The sequence below is a fragment of the Hypanus sabinus genome, chromosome 20 (assembly GCF_030144855.1).
Source record: "Hypanus sabinus isolate sHypSab1 chromosome 20, sHypSab1.hap1, whole genome shotgun sequence".
Lineage (NCBI taxonomy): Eukaryota > Metazoa > Chordata > Chondrichthyes > Myliobatiformes > Dasyatidae > Hypanus > Hypanus sabinus.
Genome location: NC_082725.1, coordinates 51577988 through 51590048, shown reverse-complemented (window position 1 = coordinate 51590048; position 12061 = coordinate 51577988). Strand labels below are relative to the sequence as shown.

At 40.9% G+C, this 12061-nt stretch overlaps 1 protein-coding gene across 1 annotated transcript in view; it reads left to right on the top strand.

The window, feature by feature from the left end:
* The window catches only part of LOC132378527 (protein FAM8A1-like), a 39229-nt gene extending 27584 nt beyond the window's left edge, over nucleotides 1–11645 (top strand). The window contains exons 4-5 of the mRNA XM_059945492.1: nucleotides 6338–6477; nucleotides 9652–11645. Of these exons, the coding sequence (XP_059801475.1) occupies nucleotides 6338–6477; nucleotides 9652–9796 (285 nt within the window). The 3' untranslated portion in view covers nucleotides 9797–11645. The remainder of the gene's footprint in view (nucleotides 1–6337; nucleotides 6478–9651) is intronic.
* The last annotated feature ends 416 nt before the right edge of the window (nucleotides 11646–12061 follow it).

Sequence of the window (12061 nt, the reverse complement as noted above, 5' to 3'; positions counted from 1 at the left end):
TGGATGTTGTTAGGTTCTTCCTTCATTTTGAGAAAGTGGCTGTGAATCAGAACTGGCCTAAGGGGAAATGGGCTGTTCTGTTACAGAGCGTACTTAGGGGGAAGGCTCAGCAAGCGTATTCGGCATTGTCCATGGATGAGTCTAAGGATTACGAGGAAGTAAAAAGGACTGTACTGAGGAGTTATGAGTTGGTGCCAGAGGCATACCGGCAGAAGTTCTGGAACTTGAGAAAGCTGTGGAACCACACGTATTTAGAGTTTGCCCGTGAGATGCAAATGCATTGTGAGCATTGTTGCGCCTCAAAAGGGGTCGTTGGAGATTATGATAAACTGTTAGTTAATACTGATGGAGCAATTTAAAAGTTGTATCCCTGAGAGTATGAAGACGTACTTGGATGAGAAGGAGACAGTGGCTCTGTGACTGCCAAATTAGCAGACGAGTATCCCTTAACACACAAAACAAAGTTTTCCCTAAATAAGAGCTACCAGAGAGGCAGTAGGGACGGTAGAGAAAGCCCACCGGCTAAGGCAGAGAATAAGCTGGGAGCTAGTGGAAAAGGTAAGGAGGAGGAAAGACAGGCTGGCAGGAAGGTTCCCAACTTTACGTGTTATAATTGTGGGAAAGCTGGTCATATAGCATCTAAGTGCTTTGCTCCGAAGGAGGAGACAGTAAAAGGGAAAATAGCAGTTCCGACTGGTTGCATTGAGCCGGTCAACAGATCGATGAGGAAGGCAAAGTTGGAGTGCAAGAGGGGCGTGAGAAGTTTATCTCGGAAGGGACAGTGGCTGTGAAGGAAGGAGAAACCTCAGTTCCAGTGTGGATCTGGAGAGATACTGGGGCTGATCAGTCATTGATTTTAAGGAAGATGTTAGACTTCGGTCCCGAGACTGAGACTGGGGTGGTTGTGTTTGTCTGAAATGTGACCTGGTATCTGGACCAGTCAAAATAGGGGTGCGGTCAAAACTACTGATGGACGGCGTGGACGTCCTACTTGGTAACAATCTGGCAGGTGGTGACGTGTATTCAGCAGTGAAGCTGACAAGTAAGCCTGTGAGTGCTGAGGACCTGCCCATAGATTCCAAGATTTATCCCGCGTGCACAATCACTCGCAGCATGTCTAGAAAGGCGGCTGAGAAAGGAGACAGTTTAAATGAGTCCATTTAGCAGAGACATTTTTGCCGACCTTGTATGAAAAGGGGTTACTGGAGGAGAAGGAAAAGAATAGTGGAGCTAAGGAAAGTGAGGGAGACGAAACAAATTTAGTGTTGCAAAGGAATGGAATTTTGAACTTGGCTCACAAGACACCCATAGGTGGACACTTAGAAGTGAGGAAGGAGATTATGGAGGCACAGAGTAAAGATGAGAAACAGATGTGGCAGTTAGAAGGTCCTGGGTTGGACACGGATGATATGTCTGGCTTGACTGAACTGTTCTCAGTTGAAGAAGTTAAGTGTGTTCCCGATGATATAAGGGCAGTCCTAGATGAAAAGGATGCTGCTATCTTGAAGGAGTCTGCTGGGTTAACAGACGAGGTTGTTTTAACCCGCAAGGTTGGGTTTACTCCGAAGGGGAGTTGCCCAGAGAGTACCTGGGAGGATCAGGGGAACTTAGAATTTGAAAAGGGGACTGGTATTGAAAGCCTAGAAGCGGCAGATGTCCTGTTTTGCTTGTGTTCAGGATGTGGAGTCACAGGGTACTGAACCTAGTGTCGAAACTCAGAAAAGGTCTGAAGTATCTGATTTAGTTGAAAAGAAATGCAGTTCTTTTGGGTCAGATAGACTTGGTTCAGTGAAGAAAGGGTTAACCATGGCACCGGAAGAAAGTGAGAATTCTCAGTCACTTGTGTTAAAAGTTAGTGAGGAGATGAAAGCTGGTGATGTGAATATTATTGAAGGGAAAGGGAAAAGTATTGTTCCTAGACTTTTGAATAAAGAAAATTTAAAGTCGAGTTTGGTTTCAGAACTGTTAAAGTGAAGGGACCGTTAACTAAACAGTGGTTTGTTAACAAGGTGCCTGTGAGTCAATTACAGTTTGTTTTGCAATTTAAAGATAAACAACTTGGTGATGTTGTTCAAGGATGTGATTTGGAGAGACAGAACTTAAAGTGTTGTTTTGATCACGAGGGATCACCTGCATATGTGAAACTGGAAACTAACAGAATTAAAGATCCTAAAGATAAAATTAATGACCTGCTTAAAATTAATGAGTGGTTTGGAAATTCAGCAAATGGGCTTAGTTTGGAAAACATTGGTGATAAGGTAGCTCCTGTGAAGGCCTGTTCCAAGCTGGTGAGCAAGCTAACCACGTGAGAGTTAAGTGGAAAAGAGGCAAAGGTTGACCAAATGCCACTTTGAATAACAGGATCTGGTTTTGCGGGAATTTGATTTTTTTTTTAGCAAAGCATGTGAATAAGAAAGGCAACATCATGGAAGATTGACTGTTAAGTTTAAAAGTAAAATAGAGATTAGTATTTGCACAAATTTCTGTAATGTACTACAGTATAATCACACATGTATTGGTTCACACTTTGTAATATACACCTAAGCTAAGAACACAACTCATTGGTTTTTTTGGCTAACATGAAAAATAAAAATAGGTTATTAAGTTGGAGTCTGTTGCAGGAATTCGATATTAAAATACAACATGTAAAGGGGAGTGACAATGTAATTGCTGATTGTTTATCTAGATGTTAATTTGAAAATGTATCTGTATTACTGTTGTAGTTAAGACCACTCCTGTATTATTGTAAACTCTGTAATTTAGTAATATGCTTTATTAGTTAATTTTCACCCTGGTGAAAATTTCCAGAAGGATGGAGGTACACTTTTAGATTTATTACTGCTAACTTGTTTTATATGTATATTTGCATTTTTGATATTGTATTGTGTAGATTACTAATAAACACCTTTAGTTTGGTACCACCAGACTCCAACACATACTTCTGACTTTGCTGGTCTGACACCCAGTTGCGGGGTACGTAACAGCGTGCATAGAAGGCGCTGAATTCATCTGGGAGTGAAGAATTGCTGCCATTCATACTATTGGGTTTGCCTTTGTAGGAATTAATGTCTTGCAGACCCTACCAGAGTTGCCATGCGTCTGATATCGCCTCCAACCTCGTTCAAAATTTTCTCTTCGTCCTTGAAATAACCCTCTGCAAATCATACCTGGTTTTCTGGTACAGGCCTGGGTTGCCAACTTGAATGCCACAGATCTAGCCTTCAGCAGACGATGTACCTCCTGGTTCATCCAAGGCTTTTGGTTTGGGAATGTACAGTAAATCTTTGTAGGCCCACACTCATCCACACAGGTTTTAATGAAGTCGGTAACAACTGCAGCATACTCATCCAGATTCAAAAATGAACCCTGACTACTGTCCAGTCCACAGATTCAAAGCAGTCCTTTAGGCGCTCCTGTGCTTCCCTTGTCCAAACCTTCTTGGTCCTCTCTACTGGTGCTGCAGTCCTCAGTCTCTGCCTATATACAGGGAGTAGAAGTACAGCTAGGTGATCAGACTTCCCGAAGTGAGGATGTGGAATAGCACGGTAGGCATTCTTGATGGTGGTGTAGCAATGGTCCAGCGTGTTGTTTCCTCTCGTATTGCAAGTGATCTAATTGCTTAGTGATTTTTTTCATACTGACCTTGTTAAAATCTCCCAAAACAATGGTGAAGGAGTTAGGGTGCGCTGTTTCATGCACGTTGATCCTGTTACTCAGATCTTCTAAAGCCTGCTAGACATTGGCCCAAGGTGGAATGTAAACTGCTTCCAGAATGACCCCAGAGAACTCCCGTGGTAGGTAGAAAGGACAACACTTTACTACTAGATATTCCAGATCTGGTGAGCAGAATTGGGACAGCACTGATAAATTTGTGCACCAAGAAGAGTTGATCATGAAACATACTGCTCCATCTCTGCTTTTGAGAGACTCTATAGATCTATCCTGACAGTGTACAGTAAACCCGTCGATCTGAATTGCTGCATCTGGTATGGAAGGGGGTTAACCAGGCTTCTGTGAAACAAAGGACACACATGGTCCTAATGTCCCTCAGATTCAGCACCCTGGCTCCAAGATCATCAATTTTATTCACCAGAGACTGCACGTTTTCCAGCAAGATAGTCGGTATAGGGCAGGGGTCGGCAACCTGCGGCTCTTTCATCTCTGTGCTGCAGCTCCCTGTGGCTTTGGAAAATTTGTGGCTTTACTGCAGAAGTCGCTGGACATAAAGCTGCTGACTTTTCACTGCATCTTGCACCAAGAGGCACTGTGCGCTCAAACATTTCCTCCGGAATGCACAGAAGTAATGGATGTTGTCATTCAGATTGTCAATAAAATAATGGCAAAAAGTTTAAATCACCGTCAATTCCATTTGTTACTGAACGAGCTGGAAAGCGCAGATTCTGATCTCCTGCTGCACAACAAAGTCCGGTGGCTGTCCAGAGGGGAGGTACTGAAACGCTTTGTCGCGTGTCTGGAAGAAGTGAAAACTTTCCTGGGCAGCAAAGGGCTCACCTTTCCTGAGCTGGAACAGCCAGAGTGGCTGGAAAGCTACACTTCATGGTAGACATGACAGCGCACCTGAACACGCTGAACACAGCTCTTCAGGGGAAAGGACGTACAGCCCTACACATGTTGGAGGATGTTTTGGCATTCGAGCGCAAGTTGACAGTGCTTGCCAGAGATTTACAGAAAGGCACATTGTCTCACTTCCCCAATTTGAGAGAGTTCAAACAAGGTCACAACATGATAAATTCGGAGTATTTACATTCTGCAATCATCGCAATGCAAACATCGTTTGGGAAACGCTTCTGTGAGTTCAGAGAGGAAAAATACACATTATCCTTCCCGGTCACTCCCCTAAGCATCGATCCATCCCTACTGAATACGACTGCATTGGCAGGTGTGAGTCAACCTGATCTTGAGATGGAACTGGCCGACATAGCCGACAAAGACATATGGGTGTCCAAGTTTAGACGCTTGACAGCAGACCTTGAAGATGTTGCCCGTCAGATTCTTGCTCAGAATCACAAATGGAGTGATATTGAAAACCTCCTAAAACCGGACAAACTTGTGTTCGAAACATGGAATGCTATCCCCAACATTTATGTAAACATTAAAAGTATGCGCTTGGAGTCCTGTCAATCTTTGGATCCACATATGTATGTGAGCAGGTGTTCTCCAACAAGAACTTTATTGTAAACAAACATCGCGCACGCCTCACAGATGACGGCTTGCGATCCTGTGTAAAGATGAAGGTGACGTCATACAGCCCTGATGTGCAGACGCTGTGCGCTGAGGTCCAGGAGCAGAAATCCCATTAACCAAGTATGATAAATATTTTAATTGCCTAGTATTTTAGTATATTCATATTTTTTCATTGTTCAGTGAAATAGTCCTTTTATTTTTCAGGTTGACAGCTGGCTGACGTTATTTTTGGTTTGCTGCTGGCGGAAAATTTAAGTTCGGCGTTTTTCATAAATACAAGAATTACTCAAATAGACATTGAGTATTTTACTTAAAAGTAACCTTCAACCCAATGTCTTTTTTTCGGAGTTCAAAATGTTTTTGTTGCTTGCAGAAATGTAATTTCGTTTACTCTGCAGGAGTTCATCGATTTCATAAATGCAACACATTATAGTTTGTTTATACATAGCATAAAGGCAAAAAAAAACGTTGTATGTAGTGTTATTTCATTTTAAATGTCAAACGGGTTTTGTGGCTCCCAGTGTTTTCTTTTCTGTGGGAAATGGGTCCAAATGGCTCTTTCAGTGGTAAAGGTTGCTGACCCCGGTATAGGGAGTTTAAAACCCCGCTTCCTTAAACGCGCTTGTAATCCTGATCTGTGCCTGTGCTTCCTGCAAGGTTTCCTCCGTGGGCCCCTCCGACCACAGACTGTTGTTTCCGTCAGTTTTAAGCAGCAATAGTTCGTTTAAATGCATTAAAACATCTTTGACTGTACTGACCTTGGAAGCAGTTGTGCTTTTTAGCTGTAACAAACTGAAACGGGAATATTTAATCATATCCATTGAGAGTACTGCTGCTATTTGAGTTGTGCCTAGACGCCCCGGAAGTAAAGCTGCATTGTCAGAAGTACCATATTTCAGATTACCTCCATCTGTCTCATAGGACATGTTTTGGTGCATTTTATGTGCTTCCTTTTTAACCAGACTGCCTTGCCTATACTTAAAGATTAATAGAAGTGCTTTGTCTGAAAGTGTGAAAGGCCGTGTGTGTCCACAGTGATTTATTTACAGTAATACAATTGTCAGTGGTAGCTAGTTAAATAATTTGGAAAAAAAATTCAAGATAACTTCAATTGTGTTGTTTTTTCCATTAGATTGTTTGCCTGTGGGGAGTTGGCGGGGCTACACCTGGCAAGTTCCTGCTGGGGTTACGAGTCGTATCCTGCGACAGCTCAGTGCTAGTTGCTCCTAATCGGGTGCTGGTGGTCCCGGCACACAACGTGAGCATCTCATCGTAAGTAACCATGGCAGTTAAAAACAATCAGCAATTCCCTTCCAGTGTGACAGAGGGTTTTGGTGTGCAAGCACGAGCAATGCAGCTGATTCAACTGTTCCTTCATTTGCAAGATCACATCCTACGGCATTGTATCGTGAGATTTTCATACAATTGTAATTGGTGGAAAGCTGTGAGTTTGATTAGGTTCTGAGGATCATTTAAGTGGAGCATGGAATTGAAAAATGGGACTGCGTGTTTTTAGGTGCCATAAAGAAAGATGTCAAGTACCCAGGTTCATTGCTGTTAAGGCCCAAAGTACAACAGAGATTCAAACCAAGGTTTTTCATCTGTTTTGAAGGCTTGTTGTGCAAACATTTCAGACATCTTTGGAATGTTGTTCACAAATTTTGTTTTTCACAATACCCAATTGACAAAATTGCTCTAGTATTTTAAGCACCAAAAATGGTAATTTCCCTTTACAGTATCGCCCCACATTCTAAAGAGTACATTTATCATTTTTCAGTGTTCTAAATTTTGATTCAATCACATACCAAGGGCAGATTAATTTGTGGTATTACAAGTTGTATGGAGTTGATTTTTCTTGTGGATTACAGGGCCTGGAGAAAGGGGTTCTTAGTGTTAATTAGTTATTGGCATAAGCAAATTAATGCAAACAGCAGCGTAGTATGCCCTCAGCTAAGTGCTACTAAGGTGTTGCTCAAAAGAAAAAAAAATTGCCCTTTTAAAGCCTTCACGAATGTAAAACTTAGTTGGCTTTATTCAGTATAGTCAACAAAAGAAGTCATGAACTTTACAAAGCCATGTTCCAGACTTGATGTTGTAAAATTTACCATAGATGTAGGCAGAAATTTGCAGAAACTACATTCATCCAAGAAGACAGGCTATGATAAAGCTCAATAATATTGACCTACAGTGGCATGCAAAAGTTTGGGCATCCCTGGTCCAAATTTCTGTTACTGTGAATAGTTAAGTGAGTAGAAGATGAACTGATCTCCAAAAGTCATAAAGTTAAAGATGAAACATTCTTTTCAACATTTTAAGCAAGATTAGTGTATTATTTTTGCTTTGTACAATTTTAGAGTGGGGGGTAAAAAAGCAAGGAGCACCATGCAAATGTTTGGGCACGCCAAGAGATTTGAGCTCTCAGATAACTTTTACCAAGGTTTCAGACCTTAATTAGCTTGTTAGGGCTATGGCTTGTTCACAGTCATTGTTAGGAAAGGCCAGGTGATGCATATTTCAAAGCTTTATAAATACCCTGACTCCTCAAACTTTGTCCCAACAATCAACAGCCCATGGGCTCCTCTAAGCAGCTGCCTAGCACTCTGAAAATTAAAATAAATGACGCCCACAAAGCTGGAGAAGGCTATAAGAAGATAGCAAAGTGTTTTGAGGTAGTCGTTTCCTCAGTTCGTAATTTAATTAAGAAATGGCAGTTCACAGGAATGGTGGAGGTCAAGTTGAGGTCTGGAAGTCCAAGAAAACTAGAAAGGCTAGAAAGGCATCAAAACCCCGTCTGACTGCAAAAGACCTTCAGGAAAATTTAGCAGACTTTGGAGTGGTGGTGCACTGTTCTACTGTGCAGCAACACCTACACGAATATGACCTTCATGGAATTGTCATCAGGAGAAAACCTTTCCTGCATCCTCACCACAAAATTCAGTGTCAGGAGTTTGCAAAGGAACATCTAAACAAGCCTGGTGCATTTTGGAAACAAGTCCTGTGGACTGGTGAAGTTAAAATAGAACTTTTTGGCTGCAATGAACAAAGGTATGTTTAGACAAAAAAGGGTGCAGAATTTCATGAAAAGAACAGCTCTTCAACTGTTAAGAACAGGGGTGGATCAATCATGCTTTGGGCTTGTGTTGCACCCAGTTTCACGGGGATCATTTCACTGGTAGATGAAAGAATTAATTCAATTAAATACCAGTAAATTCTGGAAGCAAGCATCACACTGTCTGTAAAAAAAAAAACAGCTGAAGGTGAAAAGAGGATGGCTTCTACAACAGAATAATGATCCTAAAAGCACCTCAAGATCCACAATGGACTGCCTCAAGAGGCGCAAGCTGAAAGTTTTGCCATGGCCCTCACAGTCCCCCAACCTAAACATCATTGAAAATCTGTGGCTAGCTCTCAAAAGAGCAGTGCATGGATGACTGCCCAAGAATCTCCTGGTTAATTCCTGGGATGTCCAGACTGTCTGACACAGAGAGGTTAGAGAGACTGGGCTTGTACATGCTGGAATTGAGATTGAGAGGGGATCTGATTGAAACATATAAGATTATTAAGGGATTGGACAAGATAGAGGCAGGAAATATGTTCCAGATGCTGGGAGAGTCCAGTACCAGAGGGCATGGTTTGAGAATAAGGGGTAGGTCATTTAGGACAGAGTTAAGGAAAAACTTCTTCTCCCAGAGAGTTGTGGGGGTCTGGAATGCATTGCCTCGGAAGGTAGTGAAGGCCAATTCACTGGATGCTTTCAAGAAGGAGCTAGATAGGTATCTTATGGATAGGGGAATCAAGGGAAATGGGGACAAGGCAGGAACCGGGTATTGATAATAATTGATCAGCCATGATCTCAAAATGGCGGTGCAGGCTCGAAGGGCCGAATGGTCTACTTCTGCACCTATTGTCTATAACTTAGAAGCCTTTTGCAAGGAAGAATGGACAAAAATCCCCCAAACAAGAATTCAAAGACTTAGCTGTCTACAGAAAGCATTTATAAGCTGTGATATTCGCCAAAGGGGGTGTTACTAAGTACTGACCATGCAGGGTGCCCAAACTTTTGCTTCGGGCCCTTTTCCTTTTTTGTTATTTTAAAAATGTAAAAGATGGAAATAAAAAAGTAACCTTGCTTAAAATATTGAAGAAATGTGTCATCTTTAACTTTGTGACTTTTGGAAATCAGGTCATGTTTTACTCGTAACGGAAATTTTGACCGGGGTGCCCAAACTTTTGCATGCCACTCTAAATAGTCCAGTGGATGTTTCTGCACTTCAAATTCTACATACCTAATGAGCTGAAGCATTAATTTTCAGGAAATACATTTGCTGTAGAAATGAAATATTTAGATGTTTTTTAAAAAAGTTATGTTTGTATTGGAATGAGAAAACCCGTTTTTTTGAAAGGTGATCCAAACATAAATTGTATCCTTTTTTTTGTTCACAACAGGTCTGCAATAAGAGCATTGATCAAGAATTTTTCAATTGCTTTTTTTTTCCCGGCCTTCGTTACATTACTGTTCTTCCAACATAATCGCACAGCCTATGATATTGTAGCTGGGACTATTGTGGTCAAGAGAAATGGAGTGAGATGAAGATGCCACAGAAGACTTGTATATATTTTCAAACTACTTTGCTGTGGTTCTGCATCACTCAGAAGATGGGGGAGAAAACACCCTTTACTGACTGCACCCCATGATCTTATGCAAGGCCGAGTGGACAATGAACACACACACCTGCCAATGTCATAACATTCCAGAAATGGGAGTTAATCTGTTCTCATGGTTGATACTGTGGTCCTTTATGGGTCATGATTGACCTCACATTAGAAATTTGAATAATGTTCAAATTTGTCTCAATCATTGAGAAGAAGTATATTCTATTAATACCGATGTAAAATTGATAAGTTGTACAGAATTCATTTCACATTTGGCCCTTTGTTTCATTTTAGTCCTTTCCTCATTGCATGTCTGCATATGAGAAAATATCCTTTAGTTCCTTCCTGTGGGTCATGAGGAAACCAAAACTAGTACCAGTGTTCTGATAGTTATCAGTCCCCACTGAAATAATTGGGCAGTTTGCTTGTAAAATTGTTTTTATCCTAAAGCTTTACCTAATATACAGGAGAAAATGTGTGGAGAAATGAAAGCAATCTTTGACATTGTATTTGGCTTTCTGCTGTCTCTAAAGCCAGTGTCTATTTCACGATGTTAAATCCCTACGTGCTCAATATTAGTTTGACTTCTGCGCATTATGAAATGTTTTGAGCAAAATATTGAATTTTGCTCAAGATAAGATTGAATCAAGAAAATGTTTTAATTGGATATTTTGTATGTATTTCAGTGATTTCTGTTTTCATTATAGCATGCATGCACAATTGCTATTGTGGTTTAAGATGCCACTTGACTCAGTGTAACACTTTTTGCTTGTTAGACTAAGTCAATACTGCAGTGTAACGTGACCTGCTCCAGACCTTCATCATTATGGATATTGTAGCCAGCAAGTTTGTTTTAACCAAAAACATTTGCAAAGGTTGAAATACATAGAATATTAAATTTCTTAAGGAGCACTTTCCTTGTATGCAGCCATTTGCCACATCTTGCTCGATGTATCCCTATGGTTGTGACAGTTCTTGCTCAGGCTTGTGTAAAATGAAGCTGAATGGAGTATGAGGTGAGGTCATTGTACTGTCACTCCAATGAACAGTAATCATCCAAAGTTAATTTTTCTTCCATTAAATCTGAGCCTGAAAGGGTCACGAAGGTGGTAATTTGCAAGTATTAGTTGTCAAGTATAGAGCCTGTAAGTTAACTGATTTTTTAAAAATAAGGCATTGTAGCGGTGTGCTACACGCAGTGCTAAAATAATGACACGGAGTCGGTAAACTGCAGTTAAAGAAAGATTTTATTCGAACTTCACAGCCTTGCTTTAAAGCCTCCCTGATCCCGCCCTTCCCGGGCACGGATGCTGTAGGGGCACATACTCACAATCCCCCGCAGGCTTTTCCCTTTGTTGGTGAAGCAGACCTGGCGCCCTTTTGGGACTGGCCTTTGTGCCGGCGCACTGGCTATTTGTGAGCCAGTTTGAGTGCGCTAGGAAGTGGGTCGCCACAGCATATCCATTAATCTTACAAAAAATATTATCTCTAAGGATTTTAAATTTTAAATACTTTTGAATTATTTTCATTATGTTGAGAAGCTACCCAGCTATTTCCATTGAAACAATGTTAATATTGGCCAAGAAGTTCAAAAATATCCAGTTGTTTAACTTGTGACCTGGTAACAAGATTTTGTTCAGTGCAGAATCAGAATATTCTGCTTTTCAAGTTAGGTTAATATAATGGCATTCAGCAAGTGCCAACTAACTTGTGTTTGTTTAATTTTGGATGCTATCCAGATTGTTTTCTAAATGCATATTTAGATTAAACAGAAAAGAATAACTTGATTCTGCATGAGAGAGCTGCATCATATTTTTTGCTTGTAGGAACAATATCTATTTTCTGTCTACTTTGTATTTTGTTAATTTTATGGAACCTGTAGCATGGGTTGGGGCACGGTAGAAGCAAGCAAGTTATGTGTTCATGCTTGTGGTTACTTAGTTGAGTTCACTCCAGCAGAGAGGGATAGAGCCATGGAGAATGACTTGTTCAGGGGTTTTACTCTCAACTGGCGCTAATGAGACACTCTGAACCTGTTGTATGAAGTTCAAAGTGCTCATGGGGACATTTACCTACAGAATAGAAACACTTGTTTTAGATGATAGAAGTCATGATGGTACTATCGATATCAGGAGGAAGCAAAATGAAATGACATCTTCAATCTTTTTTGATCTATTGCAGTGTCATGCATTCATTAAAGTTT